A 22,121-nucleotide genomic window follows, 5' to 3' on the forward strand; every position below is an offset into this window, starting at 1 on the left:
ATACTTAGCACTGATGATGGCTGAGCTCAATTGGTCCTGTTTTATTTCACAAACTGAAAATTTTGACCCTTTCACCATTATTGCCACAGCTGTTCTGTCGCTCCCCAACTTCCTTAAGGCTTCTAATTTGATCAAGGTCATAGCAGGAGGTAATTTTTAACTTGTAACACAAGTCTGAACCATTTTCCTTTGCCCTTTCACCTAATTCCATTTTGTAAAAACTAAACTATAAAGAAATATATTTATTACTGAAAACCAAAGTAAATCATAACAAAAAAGTCAACATCACTCCTACTTGAACGTTTGGCAGGACTGGCGTATTTACTCAAAAAACTGAAGGAAGCAAAAAAGGTGAATACCAAAATCTACTTAAATAATAAAATCAACAAGGGATACACAACCTTAGAGAAATGCCTCTTGCAGGGCTATACCCAGGATTGTTTTTCGCGGGGTAAATTTACACAAAAATCCTAGTGATTATCAAGGTTTCTGTGATCAAAAATTTGTTTACATGTGGTGTCGTTACTCTTGCACGAGTCGGAAAAAAACTTGAGAGGAAGGGGGGGGGGGACAAACTGGTTAACCCTCCTCCTAGTTATGGTCCTAACCTCCACTGAATCATATGCTATCTATGCTAAAAAAAACATCAGAGACAAATTTTCCGGGGTCTATTAAGATAGAAACAGATGAAACAACAATCCTCAAGGAAACCTGCAGCATTGAAAACAGCACCTAAACTATGCATAAGCACACAAACTAGAAAAGTATTAATTCTTAGATTAATACTTTTTGAGAGGTGGTATCTAAAAAACTCAAAAAAAGATATTTCAGCAGGATAGGGGTCTCTAGCCCTCCTCCTCTCCCCTGTATCCTTGCCTGATCGCACATAATTTCTCAACAAAATTTAAAAACTAAAGCTACGACCAGGATCGTTCATAGGGGAGAAGGGGGGCAAGCTGCCTCGGGCGCCGTGGCTAGAGGGAGGGGGGGGGGCGATCCTAGCCTTTTTTAATTTATATTTGAGTCGGTAGGGGATGGGGACGATAATTAATTTGCCCTGGACGCCACCATCCCAAGGAACGGCCATAGCTACGATCGTCCCATCTTTTGAAAGAACGAAACATTTAACTCATCTTTTTCTTTGATGCAACGGACTTATAAGATTGAAGTTGTTAGTCTATCGATGGATTTATTGTAAAATACATGATCACTCAAGTTAAAAATGTTCGTAGAATATCCACGCTATATGGTTTTGTTCAAACTCATTACTAATAGATAATAGATAACAGAACTGATAATAGAAATAATAAACATTGGTAGTAGAAAAAATAAACGAATTTTTCATAAAGATTCAGCCATACTGAATGAAAAATAATGGAATATAACACTGAAAATGGTAAATTTCTTTTGAAGATTTTGGAAGCCAAAAGCAATCTTGGGGTGTAAAACTAATCAACTCGTAGTTATCCCAGAAAAACTAATCGAGGTAATAAATACGCAACATAATTGCAATCACGTAAATAGCAAACCACAGCCCATAGTAACCGAAAAAAAACGCATTTTGAAAAATTTTAGGTTAAGATTTATTAAGTAGTATCATAAAACAGCACAGTTACTCTCAAATGAAAGATACAAGACAATTGAAAAAATATATATATATCTTAATAAGTACTGATTCAAATTAAAAGTAATTTAATCTAAAATTCTATATATAGAATTTTAGAATTCTGTATACAGTTCTATAAAACCATAATAAGTTGGAAATTTCACTAGAACGGTCATTACAAAACATGAGAATCAGATAATTCTTCCTTGCTTAGAAGTACACGGGACTAGGGTTTATACGTGCAGGATACCAGGGTAGGACTAGTGAGGATATCATGGGTCAAAAAACAAATGTTGCAGTTTTAGTTAATGCCAAGTGTTTCAGGGTATTAAAAAGAAGATGCAAATTAATAAGCTGGGACTTCAAGCGTGTCTAAAACAACAAAATCACTAAATTTGAAGGTTAATAACATATTTATAGCCTAGTACATATATCATCTTTATTCTTTCCGAACGCAAAGCCTGACACATTTGCCGAATTCTTTTAATAATAAGAGAATATAATATGGAACCGTTTTGAAATAGAACAAAAATGTAGGAAGCCAAAAAAAATTGTTTTAGGAAATACAACTTTTTTTCCAGGAGAATAAAAAATGTTACACAAACTACATATCCAGGTCTTTTTGACAGTTCTTTGATAGTTTTGTCATGTTTAATATATTGCTGGTTCCAATTTTAGTCCAAACTCCAAAGATAATTTTTCTGATTTTTTGTCAGATTTTTTTTTGGCTTTCAAAATTATTCAAAAAAGAAAAAAAGAAAATAAAACGGTTACAGTGGCTTATTAATTACAACAACACCAGCATAGCTCCGTCCGTTAGCCATATGCGCAGTCAGTAGGGTCCATGAGTCCAAAGCTGGATCGTATACTTCAACAGAAGAAAGATTTGAAGAGCCATCATCTCCGCCAACGACATATAACAGACCGTCATGAGCAATAACTCCTACAAGAAATTGTGATGGTTAAAAAAATAACAGAATATCTAAACAGGTCATTAAACTGATTGCCCATCCAAATCAGAACAGGCTATGAGCGTTTTTCAAGGTTTTGAATAACATTTCTATTCTGTAAGGCATAATAGCGTCATGAATCTGACGATACGCAGCTACTCTTGGCATATATAACATGTTTAAATATGTTTCCTACTATAGGCAGTTATGACGAGCAGCACTATGGCTAGCAAACCTCATCGGCTTGGCTCCACCAACTCTGAGCAGTGCATCGGATAGCCGATCCACTAAACAATACAGTATATACTTGCACAGCACCAAAATAGACGTCAACTCAAGACGCTGCCGTAACTTCATCATTCATCAATTGATGAAGTTCAAATTTTTTTTATTATTTCTGATTCAACTTACTTTGTAGCATTATTTTCAGCATAATCGGGAATGTTGTAACTACAATATGTAAATGCTTGTTTTTTTTTCAGTGCATAAAGCAGTTTTGATCATTGGTTCACAAAAAAAAAATCAACAAACAAATAAATAAATTCTAATAGAAGAAAAAACAAATAATAAATACAGATAACACGATTCGATTTGGATTTTAAGACTCGGTTTTGCAAAAAAAAGAAGTCATTTGACTGAATCTGGGAACGTGAATTAGTACTCATTATGTATATTTTCAACTTTGAATTACATGCACGATATATTACTATAAACTGTACTATGCCAATTGATGAAGTATGAGAAACCCTTTTTTTTTTATTTTTTTTTTATCAATTTCGATTCAGAATAATTTACTATTATCATGGAAATCCTACTTAGTTCATCCTTAGCATCTTTAGTTCAAAACCTAGATCAAAACTTTCAAAATCAAATTCTTTTTCAGAATAATTTACTTTTATAATGGAAATCCAACTTAGTTCATCCTTAGCATCTTTAGTTCACAACCTAGATCAAAACTTTCAAAATCAAATTTTTATTTCAGAATAATTTACTATTACCATGGATATCCTACTTAGTTCATCCACATTTGACGTTTTAAAGAAGTCATTTGTGAATGACATGAGAAGATAGTTCAAGACTATCATAAATTATTCTGAATTGAAATTAGATCTGTGATATTTTTGTTTCTTCCTCACGATATTTTGGCGATTTCCCTTAATAGCGAAAATGTTAATTGCGGGAAAAGGATCTTAGAACACTTAAAAAACATGTTGCTTTATTGCTAATAACATTACTGTTGACTATTGAAATTTTGGTTTATTACTGCTAATTCGAATTCATTTAATTCAAAAACAAGACATAGCTCTCGTGGGCAAAGCCCAAATATGATGTCTCTTAGTCATAATTAGCAAAATAAAGTTGTCTGATAAAACTTTGTCAGGATAAATATAATAAAGAATAAAAACACTTGAGATTGAGAATAAAAGTGTCTGATAAAACTTCGTCAGGATAAAATAAACTAAACAATAAAAACACTAGAGATCATTGTAATATTTCACAAAGCTTGGCACAAAGCGTTTACTGTAGCGCATGGTGTTACAGTGGACTAGGGTTAGTTTCGGAACCTTCTCAGCCACTTCCCTGGGCGGACGAGATCTTATAGGGACAAAACGTGGGGGAAGGAATGATCGGTAGATGGGATGTTGAAGGAAGGAGGAGCCAAATCTTAAGCAAATTTTTTTTTACCAGAAGGAGGGGATTTAATTTTAAATTCCCTGATATAGATGGGACACGATAGAGGGGAACCGTCATAACAGATTTGTAGTGATCTCTTCTAAAACTAGCGCGTTTTACAAGTTTCACCCTTGGTTAGGGAAAATCGTTAAAAAGGACAACTACATTCCACTTAGGGGCGGAGGAACGAGCAAAATATTACATTCAGCTTGTCCTTAGGTCCTCGACATTTGTTCAGTGTTTTTTTAGTATTTGGATTGCGCTGTTAGTTTTCTCTACTACTATCTTTGTATTCTCCCGCCATGAGAGGTCAGAAGAAATGAGATGCTAAGCCTGACGTTTTCAACGTCTTTTTAAAATCCTATGAGAAATACACTTTATTTCACTTCCACACCTATACGCAGGAGAAGGGGACAAGACATCCTTGAAGCTATTCCAAAGTACTTCCACTGTGCTGTACACCAAGATAGAAACGGATTTAAACTATTCCCTGATGATTATTTGAAAAAACATTTTTCTGGTTGAGAGATTGTTTTACTAGTGTTATTAAACCCTATTATTTAAAGCACCAATTACACTAAAAATGAAATCTGATTCTTCAAATTGGTTAAGTGGAGACTTGCATAACCACATACGTTTTAAAAATTAGGAAAACCCGGGAAGTCAATTTTTAATGAAAATGACATCCATATGCCGTCATGCAGTTTTAGCACTTAACGGGTGACAATTTTGAAAATCAGGAACGTGTGACAAATCAGTAGAAAATGAACGAAAAAAATATATCATTATGGTGCTCTAGAAACTGCAACCTTCCAGATTACTGTATAATAATAATAATAATAATCTGTATTTAAAAGCCAATTAAAGCCATATACAAAAAGACAAATACTAAAGAAAAATTACAGTTCATTTGACATCCTTCCCATCAATACAAAATTGCATACTGCCACAATATAACGGGGAGTCCTAGACCTCATTAACTCACAAAGCAGCCTATCTTCCCCCTCCTGGATAATTAATCCCCTTAAATGAGATAGTTACTTACACCGGAGGAGGAAATGGCCCAACCCATAATCATTTTCCCCACATCTCAAGCAATTACACCCGGCCTCCGGACCTTCCCTCTTTTCCCTTGCAACCTTAGTATAAATTGGAAGACAATTTGCTCGAATCTGAATCCAAATCCTCAAATATTTACTGGGCAATCCCAGCTTGAAATAAAACTCCTGACCAAAATTCTCTTTTACTTCTCTATACACAGTAAGACTCGGAGATTTGTCCACAGCTGATTGCCATAGTTGCACTTCTTGGTCTTCAAGTCTTGTACTAAATTCCTTGAAGAACTTTTCATGATCTTCTGGCCCTTTTCCCTTGTCCCACGAACTTGAAAATCCATTCTCATCTAATATCCTTTTGATTTGTGGTGTCCATGATGTTTTGTTACACTGAAGGAGAAGATCTTCATATGCTGCTCGGGCAAGTCTAGTCTGGGGAAGTTCTAGAAGTCTTAACCAAAATTTGATGATTTGGGTATATCTTTTCAATTTCAGGTTAAATATACCAAGATCACCTTTTAAAACTAACGTATGTGTTGTATTGTGTAGGCCAAAAACTCGTTTATAATATTGAAGTTGAAGGGTTTCTTGTTGCTTTGCCGGCTGATACCCCCATATTTCTGATCCGTGATGTAAGATAGGCATAATTTTAGTATTAAATATATGTTTGTGGAGGCTTAGTTCACTTATTTCTGCTGTTGGTGTGCTTCTGTATATACCAAATAATGCATTTCTTCCTTTCTGTGCCATTGTTGTAATATGACTCGTCCATTTTCCATTTTGACAAAGGATGAAACCTAAGTATTTCCACCACTTCCAGCATTTTTCCATTCAATAAAAATTGTGGTGCTGATTCCAAGGGTTTTTTGCTAAAAATCATGACTTGGGATTTCGTGACATTCACCTCTAGTTTCTTCTCTTGCAAACATTTTTCAAGGAGATTCAAGAGAGTTTGTAAATCATTATTTGTCTTTACCAGTAATATAATGTCATCTGCAAATAGTAGCATTGACATATTCAGATTTCCCAGTCGGAGAGTAGGTGCCCATCTTTGTCGGAAATAAGGAACAATATCATTAATAAACATAGCAAATAATTTTGGCAAGAGTGTAATTCCTTGTCGCACGCCCTTTTTCGAGAAAAAAGGCAGAGATATTCCCTTCCTAACAACTTTCACAAAACTTTTACTCAATGAATACATAGATGATAGAATTTGTAAAAATTATCCCTTTAGATCACTATTGATACATCAAAATGCTTGTTTTTTGTGATTCTGACAATATCACTTTTTTTATTTAATTCTTACAAATTCCCACTAGCCTGTTTTCTTCAATAGCCCCATTGAACGTAACGGATGTACCACCCTAATGGTGTTACAACCATTTGTTGGACTTGTTTCTAAACAAGAAAAGTTTCCGCTTGTTTCTTTTCACAATTCAGTTTGGCAACAAAGGAGAAAATTTACGAAACGAAAAAATCTTAATATTTGTATAACACCCAAAAGAAATAAACAATCCCGGTTTTAAGGTATGATTAGACTAAAGATGGAGCCAGGGGACAAACACTGCTTTCATTTTGATGTCCTTGGTACTTTAACATTGATAAAAGCCATTGAATAGATGCACAATTCAAAATATCTCCAATCATAGGACACTCTTTCTTGACCTGACAGATTAAAGGGACCGATAAGCAAATTATTGTTAAATTTAAACCACATAGTGCTGTCGAAAATCTCTAGATGGCAACAATTTTTTTTTCAATTTAAAGAGATGAACGGAAGTCAATGGGTTTTAAGTTCATATTTTGAGAGATGGTTCACTTTCTTTGTTTTTTTACTTTCCTCTCAGTTTTAAACCGTAAACACGTTGTGCATTGCCCTCAGAAGGTTAAGCAATTTTACTTCAGTATGGATTCTCTAGCAATGCTTCGAATTCGCATTAACTTTTTTTTAAATATTGACTGAAATATTGACTGATAATGACAAATAAGCGTTGCATGCTCGTGTCAAAGATAAACGCGATGAGCTCACATAACTTTGTGCCATAAATAGTGAAGTTCAAATGGAGCGATCCCTTAAGTCAGAAATGAGCAAAGGTATTATTACTTTTTTTCATTGATGTTGTCAAATTGTTTTCTTGTAATAGGACGCTTTAACTGAATATGAGTTTATTTTTGAAAACTTTCGGCAAATTTTACAAAAGGAGTTTGTCAATATTTTGAATTTTTATGGAAAATTCTTTTTGAATTTTCAATATTTTGAATTTTTATTTTGAATATTTTGAATTCAATATTTTGAATTTTTATGGAAAATTCTTTTTGAATTCAATATTTTGAATTTTTATGGAAAATATTTTTGAATATGAGTCTATTTTTGAAACTTTCGGCAAATTTTACAAAAGGAGTTTGTCAATATTTTGAATTTTTATGGAAAAGCGTGGTCAAATTTAACCATTCGCTTATTGATTGTTACGATCCAACGTGGTAACAGTGACGAAATCGTGGTATGCCCTAAAACTTAATAATTATGGAAAAAACACGAGAGAAAATCCTTATAAAAACACGGTTTTCAGATATGGATAGTCCTAAGACCCGTCTCGAGGGAGAAAATACTTTTATTTTGGTGCCCTTTGTACTTTAAAAAGCGTCATCCACACGAAAACCAAGGTTATTGAAACATTGGCATCAAGAGAAGATGAAAAGAAGCATAGATTAAGAGGCAACGCTGTAGCGTTGCCTATAGTAAAGGCTATACGGCTCCAATGTTTTATTATTATTATTTCTTTTTCCCAGAGGCACTTCATATGCAAGGGATGGTCGTACAAACTTCGAAGGGGGCTCATTCAATTGGAAATCGAGAGTTATAGTGCCCTTTTTATGGGTCAAAAGTGATCGGAAGGCAACTAACCCCCCTCTCACGCCCACCTTTTTCCCAAACACATCCAATCAAAATTTTGATAAAGCCATTTTGTTCAACGTAAATAAACGTTCTGGAAATTATATCTTTGAGCAGGACACTCCCCCAACATTCTTCAGGGCAAGAGTTATAAGTTATGCCCTGGGGGCATATGAGGTTTTTATAGAAAGCTTTGTCGTAGAAACTTTAAAAAGGACTAATTCAATTGCCCTTTTTAATGATTGAAAGTGATTGGAAGGCAACTAACACCCCTTTCACGCCCACCATTTCCCCAAACACCTCCAATCAAAATTTTGAGATAGCCATTTTTTTTTTTGAAAATAGTTCAAAGACCATATAACAAAAACTCTGGGGTCGACACAGCCCCCCAGGGCACGAGGGCAGGTGTTGTAAGTTATGCCCTGGGGGAACATATGGTTCTTATGGAAGGGATGCTCGTAAAAATTCAGAGAGGGCTCATTTGATTGGAAATTAAAAGTTCTAGTTCAGTTTTTGAGAGTCAAAAGAGATTGGAAGGCAACTAGCCCCCCCATGCCCCTTTTCCCCAAATGCATCCGATACAAATTTTGAGATAGCCATTAAGTTAAAAATTGTTCGAAAGTAAAATAGCGAAACCTCAGGTGTCGACACAGCCCCCCAGGGCCCGGGGGCAGGCGTGGTAAGTTATGCCCTGGGGCATATATGGTTTTTATGAAAGAGATACTTGTATAAACTTCAGAGAGGGCTAATTTGATTGGAAATTGAAAGTTAGAGCTCATTTTTTAATAGTCAAAAGAGATCCGAGGACAACTAGCCCCCCCACGCCTTCTTTTTCCAAGCCCATCTGATAAAAAATTTGAGAGACATTTTGTTAAAAATAGTTCAAAGGTCGGATAAGAAAAACTCCGGTGTCAATACAACCCCTCGGGCCCGGAGAAAGGCGTTCTAAGTTATGCCCTAAAGGCATGTATGGTTCTTCTGAAAGGAATCCTCGTATAAAATTCATAGAGGGCTCATTTGATTGGAAATTGAAAGTTCTAGTTCCCTTTTTAAGAGTCAAGAGATTTAAGGGCAACAAACCACCACCACCCCACGCCCTTTTTCCCCAAACCCATCCGCTACAAACTTTTAGATAGCCATTTCATTAAAAATAGTTCAAAGGTCAGATAAGAATAACTCCTGTGTCGACGCAACCCCCCACGGCCCGGAGGCAGGCATTGTAAGTAATGTTCTGGGGGCATATATAGTTCTATGGAAGGGATGCTCGTATACACTTCGGAGAGGGCTCATTTGATTGTAAATTGAAAGTTCTTGTTCACTTTTAAAGAGTTAAAAGAGATTGGAGGGAAACTAGCCCCCCCCCTCAACGCCCTAAAAGCATCAGATAAAGATTTTGAGATAGAAATTTTGTTTAAAATAGTTCAAAGTTTAGATAACAAAACTCAGGTGTCGACACAGCCCCCAGGGCCCGGGGGTAGGCGTTGTAAGTTATGCCCTGAGGGCATATATGGTTGTTATGGAAGGGATACTAGTATAAACTTCATAGAGGGCTCATTTGATTGGAAATTGAAAGTTGGAATTTACTTTTCTAAGAGTCAAAAGTGATCGGAGGGCAGCTAGCCTCCCCCCTACACTCCATTTATTCTTTTTCCCAGAGACACTTCACATAGAAGGGGTCGTATAAACTTCAAAGAGGGCTCATTCGATTGGAAATCGAGAGTTCTGGTGCCCTTTTTAAGAGTCAAAAGTGATCGGAGGGCAACTAGCCCCTCCAAAGCTCTTTTTCACCAAATACATCAGACAAAAATTTGAGGTAGCCATTTTGTTGAAAACAGTTCAAAGGTCAGCTAAGAAAAACTCCTGTGTCGATACAGCCCCCAACGACCCGGGGCAGGCGTTGTAAGTATTGCTCTAGTGGTATATATGGTTCTTATGGAAGGTATGCTTGTATTAACTTCGGAGAGGGCTAATTTGATTGGAAATTGAAAGTTCTAGTTCACTTTTAAAGAGTCAAAAGATATCAGAGAGCAACTAGCCCCCCCCCCCTCCATGCCCTTATTCCCTCAAACCCATCCAATAAGAACTTTGAGATAGCCATTTTTTCAAAAATAGTTCAAAGATCATATAATGAAAACTCCGGGGTTAACACAACCCCCCAGGGCCCTAAGGCAGGCGTTGTAAGAAATGCTCTGGGGAATATATAGTTTTATTGAAAGGATGCTTGTATAAACTTCGGAGAGGGCTCATATGATTGAAAATTGAAAGTTCTCGCTTACTTTTTAAGAGTCAAAAGGGATCGGAGGGCAACTAGCCCCCCCCCTCTCCACGTCCTATTGTCTTCAAATCCATCCGATAAGAACTTTGAGAGAGCCATTTTTCAAAACGGTTCCAAGTTCATATAACGAAAACTCCAGTTTGACACAATCCTTCAGGGCCCGGGGTAAGCGTTTTAAGTTATGCATTGAGGGAATATACAGCTGTTGTGGAAGGGATGCTCGTATAAATTTCGGAGAGGGCTCATTTGATTGGAAATTGAAAGTTCTAGTTCAGTTTTTAAGAGTCAATAAAGATCAGAGGGCAACTATCTCCCCCACGCCCCTTTTCTCCAAATGCATCCGATAAAAATCCGATATACAATGGATAGTAATGTAAATGAATAAATAAATCTTAAAACGAGTGAAACTTAAATTCAATATGCAAATCAAGCTTGAAACTAACAAAAATCACTACAAACAAGAGTTTGGGTATCGCCTCCTTCTCTCACTGTAAGTCTAAAACCAACTGCGTCATTGGCGCTTTAAAGAAATCTATACGTGTCTTGAACAGTCTTGGAAAGTATAAACAACATCAAATTGAATATTTGATGTATAATGACATTAATTAGTTGAAAGATCCATCAGTTCAAGAATTTATTTCACTGTAATTTTATTTTTATTTTCAACACTGTAAGAACTGGAAAAGAAAATGTTTGTAATATAATTCGTTTTCAGTTAAGCGCCAATGAGTAGGCTTTTGGTTTTTATTTACAGTTAAGGAAGGGGGCAGTATCCAAACTCTTGTTTGTAGTGAAACTATATTTGCCTTGAACAACTTTAGAAAGAACTAGTAATTTAAACTGAATATTTGATGTATAATGATATTAATTGCTGAAAGCTCATCAGTTGAAAAGTTTACTATAATTTTAATGTTGACTTTCAATACTAAGTACAAAAGAATACATTTGTAATATAATTGGCTTTCAGTAAAGCGCCAATGACGCAGTAGGTTTTAGACTTTTACGGTGAGAGAAGGAGGCGATACCCAAACTCTTGTTTGTAGTGATTTTTGTTCGTTTCAAACTTGATTTGCATATTCAATTTAAGTTTCACTCGTTTTAAGATTTATTCATTCATTTACATTAATATTTATTGTATGTTTGCTTGCATTGATTGTTTATTTAATTTCTGTTCGTTTTAAGTTTCATTTATACTTCACTAGCAAAATTTTTTTTTTCGTTTTAAGCTTGATTTTCATATTCAATCGAAGCATTACTTGCTTTAAGATCTATTTATTCATTAATATTATTACTTGTTGTGTGTTTTTGCTATGATTGTTTATTTAATTTATGTTGGTTTTGAGTTTCATTTATTCCTTGATAGTAATTTCTGGTCGTTTTGAGTTTGAATTTTAACAGGTATTAGTATCTGCTGAGCTTAAGTTTAAAATGGCCTTTACTCTTATTAGAAAAACTTATTTTTCGGAAAGTTTTTTTTAATTAATAAAGAGGAAAATACTAACCAGCATTCCGCCTGCATAAACACATATCAGCAACAGGGGTCCATTTTTGCGTTAAGGGATTAAACCGCTCGACAGATTTGCGGACAAGTGGTCCATCATGCCCTCCCACAGCATACAGCTGACCATCAAGAATTGCCACACCAGCACCACTTCGATGAGCACTCATATCAGGAGTTGGACTCCACGTGTTTGCTTCCGGATTGTACGTCTCCACAGAAGCCAAGCACATACGAGACTGACCATCATAACCACCAACCTGAAATAGGAAGGGATTAGCTAGCTTTAGAGATTCAATTATTTCTTGAAGTGAATTTTTTTTTTCATATATAGCTTAATATAAATTATTTCTGTGCTTTTTATGCAATTAAATTTTTACAGGGTTTACATGTGTGCATATGTTAGTGTGAATGTCCGAAATTGGAGAATGTCGTCATTTACCGGTGCATGTCCGAAATTTTCTCTGCTTAGATTCAATCAGCTTTGTCAGTCTTGTGCAAGGTTTGATGGTAAAAGTTAAAGTTAGGTTATGTTACAAATCTCTTAAATAGGTTAGAAACCTAATCTAACCTAACCTGTCACCATCAAACCTTGCATAAAACTGACAAAGCTGACTAAATCCAAGCAGAAAAAAAAGAAGGAATTTCATACATTCACCGGTGAATGTCGACACTCGCCAATATCGGACATTCACAGTAACACATATACTTCAGTGACAGTAACAAGTTTCAGACTAGGATTTCGAAAAAATATGTACCCAGGAATAACATACGTTATTCCTGATTGGTGCCCGAATAGCAAGGATCTTACGGACCCCGTATGCATCTCGATTATGGACGAGTACTCTCTAATTTTATCATTCAAGCTCTACAGGGTGAGCCCATCACAATTATAAGGAGACGGACCGCAAACAAGGTCAATATATGTGTAACGCCAGGCCATATCCAAATGGGGGGCTACGGGGTTTGACCCCCTCTCCTTGAATATTGTCCGACTCTTAAAAATGTAACAAAACTGTACGTGAAGTTTTTATGTGTTTCATAAGGTTTTCTATTGTTTATTTTTGGATTTTTTTGGATTGTTTATATATTTATTTTTGGATTTTGTCTCGTCTACGTTCTTAACCACAAAGAAGATTTGACTGAAATGATGACTATTGTATCGTATCCTTTTTTAAACCCATATTTTTTTGTTAGATTTTTTTTTTTTAGCTTAGAGCTTAAAATTTTCACTCTCGGATTCTTGGACATGCCCGGTTTTCGTGGTGTAATTTGAATTGAATATTGAGTTGAATTAAATATTACATCAATAATTGAATTTTGGAATCCGAGAATATTGTAAAATATTGTTTCATCGTGATTTTCGATTTGATTTTTTATTTCTTCTATATATTTTTCAAATTTCCCCTCTGTGATTCTCGAACTCGGACATGTCCGGATGTAAATCTCGCAAGAGAACGAGGAAGGAGCAAAAAAGTATGAACTAAACAAATGGATGATAGAGATACAAAAAGAGAGAAAGAGTGGGGGGGGGGGAGTTAGCGGGAGGGGCTAAGCAGCAAAATTTAAGCAGATTGGACAGATAAAGAGCGCGCGCAACTCGTAGGTCTCAAGCGGCTTCGTCCTGACGGCGTTAATGATGACGTTAGAGGAAATGTCGACAATGTTTGCTTCCTTGGTCGAATGCCTAGAAGTCAGAATTTATGGCTTTGGGCAGTTTTACTACTTTGATTGTATTTTCTTAGTGATATATGTACAATGCACTCTTTATATAGACTGCTCCCTAGTGCCATTTTAGTGGCTTCTACCCCAAAGCCCCTTTGCTGAGGCTGATGTTTTCGATTGCAAGACTTTCAGGCAGAATAAAATGTACAAAAAGAAAACCAACAACTTTGAAATATGTATTAATTGTCAAAAAACGTCAGATATAGGAAAACATTCAGTACGGAGAATGAAGGGGAAGGGGTCAATGAAGGGGAGGGGTATATTTAAGATTTTCCATGTCCAACAGCAACACTAGAGTAGGTCTTTATTTGTTGTTTTTTTTTTGTGTGGTGTTTGGACAGTTTCCCGTCTATGGTCTCTGTTTAGGATCAACAAATGTGTCACGTTTTTTTTCAGATTTAGCCCCATGGAACAAGATAAGCAAACATTTTAAAGTTGATTTTTGTGATTTTTATTCCAACCAAAGAAAAAATATCAGGAGGAAGGGATTATAGCCTTGAGTGGTCCAAGAATAGGGATGGTTTGGAGCCCCATAGGATGGAGCGTACAGTTCAACTCTCTTGCGATAAATATTAAATATTTTGACAATTTGAATAACTAATTGTTGGAAATATTCTGGACAACCGTTAAGATCAGACCTTACTAGAACTAGAAAAAATATTAAATTGTAAAAGACGAGCAGACAAGTACAGGGAAGAGCTTCAAAAATACACCCCCCCCCCCCTTGAAAAATATCCAGATTGTTTCGAAGTCAGCCAGATTATGTTATTTTTTCGGGTAAATTAATTGTTTTTGCAGTCTGTTTATTCGCCCCCTAAAATAAATTTCGGAATACGTATCTGAATATGAGTGCAATGGTTACCCAGACCTTTAAACATACCTCCCTTTTATGAAAACCTTTTAGATATGAAGATATAACTTACTGCGTACAGGATCCCATGAAGTACGGCTACCCCCACACTGCTCCGTCTAGTAAACATGTTAGCTATCATTCTCCATTCACCCACAGCTGGATCGTATTTTTCAGCAGTATTTAAACCAGACGTTCCATCAAATCCACCGACCTTAAAATATTCAATAAAAATAATTAAGAGTTGCTAAACTTATCTTAGAACATGACAGTATCAAGGATGAAAACGCACTGCAAGTGATCTCTGTGTGAAGATGCTTTGGAGATTAATTCTGATTTTACTAACAACTGATTACAGCACCAAGCCATTAGAGGCCACAGCTACGCAGACTTCCACCACCCCTATCCATCAAAAATTCCACACTTAACCCCCCCCCCCCCACGAATTTTTAATTTTCAAAACAAATGCCATAAAGCACAATTTTTGGTAATTTATCATTCTGCATCTGTAAAAGTGGCTTGGTCCTCTTAATATTTCTTTTTTTTACAGCCACTTTCCCAATCATATAATCAAAAACGTGAACAACCCCTTAAGGCTCAAAGGGTATCTGCAAGGAATGCAATAATTAAAATCGGAAATATGATGATATAGTTCTCCAACTTATTTAATTGCTGGTTCGTTTTGTTTTTGAGTGAATGAATTGTTGTCTTTCAACTTCTCAGTTGTTTGTTAGCACCCGTCGATGGCAGTTCATAATTTTTTTTGGATTTTATGCAAATCGCGGATATTGGCGAATGACTCGCTTTTATGGTTGTTAGGTATTTGGTTCTTATTCTTATAATTTTGGCTTTTATTGAGTTTTATTCATCTTTTAATTCTTGTTTTTTTTCATTAGTTTTGTGGTTCTTTCCACATTGACTCTCCGCGTTCTTCTTCTTCTAATTCACAGCAGTCGGGCTATTCAGTTGGTACTATTTAGCCCTCTTCTTTTTGCTTCACTCTGTGGGCTACAGAGCTACTGTCTTGGTTGTCCCTTATTTGTTAGATATTCGCAGATATCTTTCAGTAGATCTTTTGACTCAAGGAGTTCAAATATAAGATGATAGATATCGATTTTTGTGCTCTGTGCGCAGGTATGGTTGGCTAGGCTCTTGGCTGATAGTGAGATTTTGTGGTTTTTGAAGCATTTTAACAGTTTACAAAGCAAGGTATGTTGTGCAGACGTCAGCATATTACATTCAAATAGGCAATGGTCAATTGTTTCATTATTCATATTACAATGTCTGCAAAGAGGGGACAGGGGAATTGAACCACTTGAATTAGAAAGCTTATATGAGAATGCAAGGAAATTTAGTCCATTTGTTCCAGAACGAATTCTATGATAAATTTTAGAAAGATACTTATTGGGAAAGGGGGAAAGGGTAGGATTAACCTTATTAAAATTAATATCTGATAGCCTCCATTGGTAAATATCTTTAATTGGGATTGGCCTCCCACTTGGCTGGTCAATATTTATAGCATATTTTGCTATTTCATCAACCTGATGATTACCACTTATGCCAGAGTGGCTAGGAATGTACTGAAAATAAGTTTTTATGCCACTTGAAGCAAGATTATCAATAATACTGAGACAATGATAAGTGTCAATGTCCAACTTATATTGAGGAGCCGAGGCCAGCAACTCAAGGCTTGATATAGAGTCGGAATATATGATAATATTATTTGAATTTGCAATAAAAGGTTGGTTTTCCTTAAGGTGTTCTAATGCCATGATTATTGCATTTAACTCAGAAGACATTATAGATTAATTATTATATAATCTCTCGCCCATTGCAATTTTCAGATGGGGAAGGAAAACACCACTGGCAACCTTCTCATTCATTTTCGACCCATCAAAAAATATTTGGAAGTGATTTTTATAGGTAATTGTATCAAGTTCTGCAAATTTTTTCTGGACAAAAGCAATGGGGGTTAAATCTTTATTCCACTTTAAGACTTCATTATTTATTATGGGACTTGACCAAATCACGGGGGGGGATCGGGGGAAAGTGCGTGCAATAGACTTTGCTGGCATGGGAACTTCTTCTGAATATTGGCATACTCATCTGCAATGCCTCTATACATGGCTGGATTTCTTAACCAATTATGTAATGTGTGTGAGCTATTTGATTCAATTTTTGTAAGATATTTTGTCAAGAGAAACCTACGTCTCTCCCTTATTTTTGTTAATCCACTCTCCGTAAGCAGAAACTTGGTGCTTGTGGGTTTCCTAAGACCAAATATGAGACGTATTATATCATTTTGTGTTATTTCAATATTTTCCATAGTCAATATGGGGTCTTATATGTGATTTATAAAACTGGAGTAACGTTTTCTCCTTACACCCCCAGGGTGTGGAAAGAAGTCTTTTTAGTATATTTGTTTTTCTATAGCATTTTTTTATTGTGTTTGAAATGTGGAGGTGGAAATTAAGTTTTTGGTCAAGCATGAGCCCTAGGTAATTAATATGATTATCTTCTGGAACAGTTGTTTTATTTAGAGTTAGTTTTGCATTAACATGGTTTCACTTCCGATGAAATTGGATTATTTTTGACTTGGTGGGTGCAATGGGTAAATCTGAATGATGAGAGAATTTTTCAAACTGGAAGTGACTTTTGCAGATTTGACTGTGCTATCTGAAAGGTGTTGCCAGATGACCATAGAACCAGATCATCAGCATATTGTAGATTCGTGTGGGGTAGGTTCATGTTCCAGAGATATAGGGCAAATAGGAGGCAACTGAGGACTGCTCCCTGAGGTAGGCCTTTGGTTGTTGTCTTTTGGGGTGAAGAGGCTGAACCAACACAAACGATGAAACTTCGCACTTCTATGAAGGATTTAATAAAAGATACTAGCTTAGGAGGTACTCCAAGGTTTGCAAGTTTGTTTAAAAGGATTTGGTGGTTCACATTGTCATATGCCCCTTGAAAATCTAGGAAAGCTGCAACTAGGACATTATTTTTTGAGAAAGATTCATTTGTTGCATTTGTTAGCAGAATGAAAGCATCTGTTGAGGAGTGGTATTTCCTGAATCCAGTTTGAATGTGAGGGATCATATTATTTTTTTCAACAAACCAGAGGAGTCTGTGATAGATCATTTTCTCCATAATTTTCCCCATCACAGGAGTAATCATTATGGGCCTATAAGACTCCGGGTTATCTTTTGGTTTATTTTTCTTTAGGATTGGTAGGAGGGACGAACATTTCCATATATTGGGGAACCGAGAAGATGCCCAAGCGTGATTATAACAATTTAGCAGTTCTTGTTTGTATGAAGGTGTGAGATTCTTTATCCATGTAGGGTGTATATTGTCATAGCTGCCGCTAGTTTTGGTCCTAATATGATGTATTGCATTATTCAATTCCTGGATTGAAAATGGATTAGTTATGAACTCGGATCCTGGGTGTGGTTGGTAACTTGGGTTCATAGGAATTGTGGACAGTTTGCTTTGATTATTTGATATTAGCTTATTAACAAAAAGGTTTGCAAATAGGTTACCTTTTTCATTATCATTGTCATAATGGGTATTATTATGTATAAGCTCATACAGGAGAGGGTTGGGGGAAGTCCTTTTCCCACAGATGTGGCTTATGACTTTATGTATAATTGGCTCATGTGTTTCTCTGGAGAGATTATTAGCAAAATTATTCCAGTATTTATATTTAGCATCTATTATAGTCCTTTTTAGATTAGATTCTGCTTGTAATTTTTTAAAATATGTAGTAGGTGATGGTTTTTTTATGAATTCTGTCCTAGCTGCCTTTTTTATCCTCCATTTATTTAGGCGTTCATAGGTCCACCATACTTTAGGAATTTGTTTAGGGAATGTTTTCTTAGGTGTTGTCCTGGGGATAGCATGATCAGCTGTATTTATCAGTAAAGATGTCAAGGCTTCAGCATGTGTGTCAACTGTTGTGTTAGAAATGCATGAACTTTGGGTGAAATTTGTAATTTCATCATTTAGCTTATTTTGGAACATAGACCAATTTGCTTTAGTGTTGATATATTTGGAGGTATGAGATACAGTTTCAGCAGGTTCATTTAGGGAGCAAACTATAGCAAAGTGGTCAGTATATACACTATCAATTTTATTTATGTAAATTTTGTTCAAAAAATTTAATGACACAATTTGTAGGTCAATTGTGGAGAATCTGCCACTTCTGGGGTTGAAATATGTATTCAGGTTTGGAGGGGTAGCAACAGATAATTCATTATTATTTGAAGTCATATGCTCAATGAATTTACCAGCTTTATTTGCTGGTTTATTCCCCCACAAAAGGCTGTGGGCATTGAAAACTCCACAATTAATTATATTTTTTAAAACATTAGGATTATTCATATAATTAAAGAAATCCTTGGCATCTGTACTTTGGCCATTAGGGTTATAAAAGCTTATTATGTAGGTTTTTAAATTATTCAGCCAAACACTGATACCAATTACATCAACATCATTTGCAAAATCTGGAAAATTGATGCCACAGAATTTTATATTATTTTTAAATAATAAAGCTACCACACCTTCTTTTCTCTCTGAAGATCTATCCTTTCTGAGGATAGTATATTCCGGAGACTTAATTTTTTGATTTTGGGTTAAATGAGTTTCCTGGAGACAAGCAATATTAATGGAATTATTATTCATAAAAGATTTTAGTTCATTTAGCTTATTTTCTGTGAGGGATCTTACGTTCCATTGCAGTATTGATATATGTTTTGTTGTTGATTTATTTTTCATATGACTGTGTCTTAATGTTCAGCTTTGTTAAAATTAAAGCAAGATCTTTTTTTTCTTGAATGAGCATATCATCGGGGATATAGATTTTTGCCAATTCTGCAATGATTTTTGTTTTCTGTAGTTGATGTATGTTCATGGCTTGAACTGCATTACAGTTTAGAATGAATATGCATATATTTGGGGATTGCATTTTTGGTTGTGCATCCTGTTTGTCGGTTAGGGGATTGATTCCTGGTAGTGTTTCTGGTTTGTTTCTTCTCGGGAGGGGGGGCCAGACGGACCTCATCTTACCGGACAAGGAGGCTTGTTGGCTTGGTGATTCCTTCTGATAGGGATTTGAGCTAGGGGGCTTAGAAGATGGTGTTTTGTGGGGTGCTTGATGCATTGGGGGCGCTTGACGGGGGGGTTGTGGTTGGTTTCATTACAGGCTTTATTTGGTATTGGTGGGCAGCATTTGCTTCCATTGCTGCAAAGGGGTATGGGATGGCCTTCTCTGTTGATATTTGGAGTGTTAGAGCTCTTTTCTTGTATGCAGGGCATAATGATTTATTTGTAGATTCATGTGGGCCTTTGTAATTGATGCATGTAGGCTGAGTGTTGTTGCAAGTTGTCAGCTCTTTAGGATGGAAAGCTTTACAATTACTACACTCTCGGAGAATTTCATTGCATTTGTTTGTCGTGTGTCCCAGTTTGTGACACTTCTGACACTGGATAGGCTTAGGTTTGTATTCTTTGTGTGGTTTGATTTGCCCATATAGGAATAATTTTTCTGGGATATTAATTTTTTCCTTCAGTGTGAATAAGAAGAATCTACTAGTTTTTAAGCCATTAGAGTTAGGTTTGCCAAGTTGGGTAACATCCTCAACTGGGATTGTGTTTCCAGTCCTATCTGAGAGGCCTTCTTCTAACTCCTGAGTGGATATCTCTGGGGGAACATTATAAACTACTATTTTTGTTGGTGATTGTTTTGGGTTCCAATTGGATGCAATAATTGGGGTATTCAGAAGGAATTTTAGGTTAATTATTGTATCTGCTGAATTCTGATCTTCTACAGCGATTAGCAGAGATCCATCACTGTTAATATTAAGAGAGAACATTGATTTTAGCAATTTAAAAATTACAACTCTTATTTACAGTGATCATTTTTATTTCAAAGGGGGTAGTAGGAGTAATTTTAAGGTAAATTCCTAAGTTTATGGAGGGAGGATCTTGGGCAGGGAGAGGGGAAATGCTTTTGATTAAGGAGATTTTTTTCCTTTTTTTAGAGCTTCTAGAAAGGACCTCTTGTAACCCATTATCATCATTTACGGTTACATTAGCCCGTACACTTATCATTGTCCTATTCTTCGAATCGGAGCTATCATTTGAACTTTGAGATAGTGTGCTTGACTAGCCATGATGGGTGTCTTTCACTGTGGCACTTTCACTGGAATTTGATTTGGGATCTGGTGGGACTTTTTTTTTGGAGTACTTCTAAACATTGCCTATTGGAAAAAGCTTTAAAAAAAAAAAAAAAAAAAAAACTTTTACAAGAAGGGAAAATAGAATGATATCAAACCGTCTGCACTATACTATGGGGAGGAGAAACAGCACAGTATAGCCCTGAGGATGAGTTGAGCAAGATTGGTTTGGTACAGCTGCTGATTAGAAGCGATAATAATTCACAAGAAAATATATTTTAATTTTCTTATAGGGTTTCTGTTGCTGATTGCCAGTGATTGCCGCGTTTGTTTTTGTTTTTTTTTTCTTCGGCACTTTTCTTGAATACAGTATTTAGTTTTGCGCTGAAGAAGAGAGGCGGTTGTCCTCTCGAAATATTCGCTTTGTTTGTTTATTCAGTATTCACGTTTGGCCTTAAAACCCCATTTTTGATCGTTTCCATTTCTTATAATAGGACCTCCACAGATGCTTTTCTAAAAGCTGAATCAAATGCCTGTTTATAACCTATAAAGCTAAGGACAAAAGTGGCGTGATCGTTCGGACGACTTTTTTTTACAATTAATTTCTGATCGTTTTTCAAATAATGCCGGTAAATCTGGCACACACACACACACCCCATGAAAAATTCTCTCTCCTCACGGGAAACTCTTCCGTGGAAAGTTCCCAACACATCCCCACCATAAGATTCCCTGCGGAAAATTCCATCCTTGCTGACAATCCCCCCTTCATAAAATTTCGTAGGACGATTCAAACTGAAAAATTTTCTTTAGCATACTTTCATTTGAAAAATATATTAATATTTAATTGTTTTCTCGATCACTCAGGAAATCGCCCCTTCTGGGGAAATCTTTTCCCAGAAATCCAAACACAGTGAAAATATCCCAAGATAATTCCCCGTAGCATCTCAACATGCAAAATTGAGTTGGCGTAAGTCCCCTAGATCACAGAAGCTAATAGAGTTAACTTCGATGAGAACACCAAAGCAACTAAAAGCAACAAAGCAATTGCTTTGGTGTTCTCATCGAAGTAACTCTATTAGCTTGTGACCTACGTGGATCAGCTGCGACAAATGTATTTTATTAATGTTGGTGGTGGTTTTATTTGTTTTTAGTTTATTTTGGTTTTTTATCTTTGTTGTCTCTGAAGAAGCCTCGTTTACATAAAGGCGAAATATTTGCGTCGCTTGTCGTCTTTTCTATAAGTTTTTTCTCTCTTTGTTGTATATTGGAAGTTGTTTTTCTTGCTGTTATAGTGCATGTACCAATGCTTGAAAGTTGGTTGGTAGCTTCTCGTTTTTTCAGTTTTCTGCTTGCGAATTCAAATATTGAATTGTAAGTAAAATTTTGGACAAGATTATTTAGTCAAAATTTCGATGAAAAGAA

General features: G+C 35.9%; 1 protein-coding gene across 1 annotated transcript in view; it reads right to left on the reverse strand.

Moving 5' to 3' along the window:
* Window positions 1–226: 226 nt before the first annotated feature.
* Window positions 227–22,121, reverse strand: part of kel (kelch protein) — a 97,741-nt gene continuing 75,846 nt past the window's right edge. Inside the window, exons 11-13 of the mRNA XM_089089982.1 lie at window positions 14,600–14,740; window positions 11,956–12,211; window positions 227–2,549 (exon numbers count right to left, since the gene is read on the reverse strand). Of these exons, the coding sequence (XP_088946108.1) occupies window positions 2,377–2,549; window positions 11,956–12,211; window positions 14,600–14,740 (570 nt within the window). The 3' untranslated portion in view covers window positions 227–2,376. The remainder of the gene's footprint in view (window positions 2,550–11,955; window positions 12,212–14,599; window positions 14,741–22,121) is intronic.

Source organism: Artemia sp. Qi Xiang Cuo, chromosome 5 (genome assembly GCF_049724085.1).
Source record: "Artemia sp. Qi Xiang Cuo chromosome 5, ASM4972408v1, whole genome shotgun sequence".
Classification (NCBI taxonomy): Eukaryota; Metazoa; Arthropoda; class Branchiopoda; order Anostraca; family Artemiidae; genus Artemia; species Artemia sp. Qi Xiang Cuo.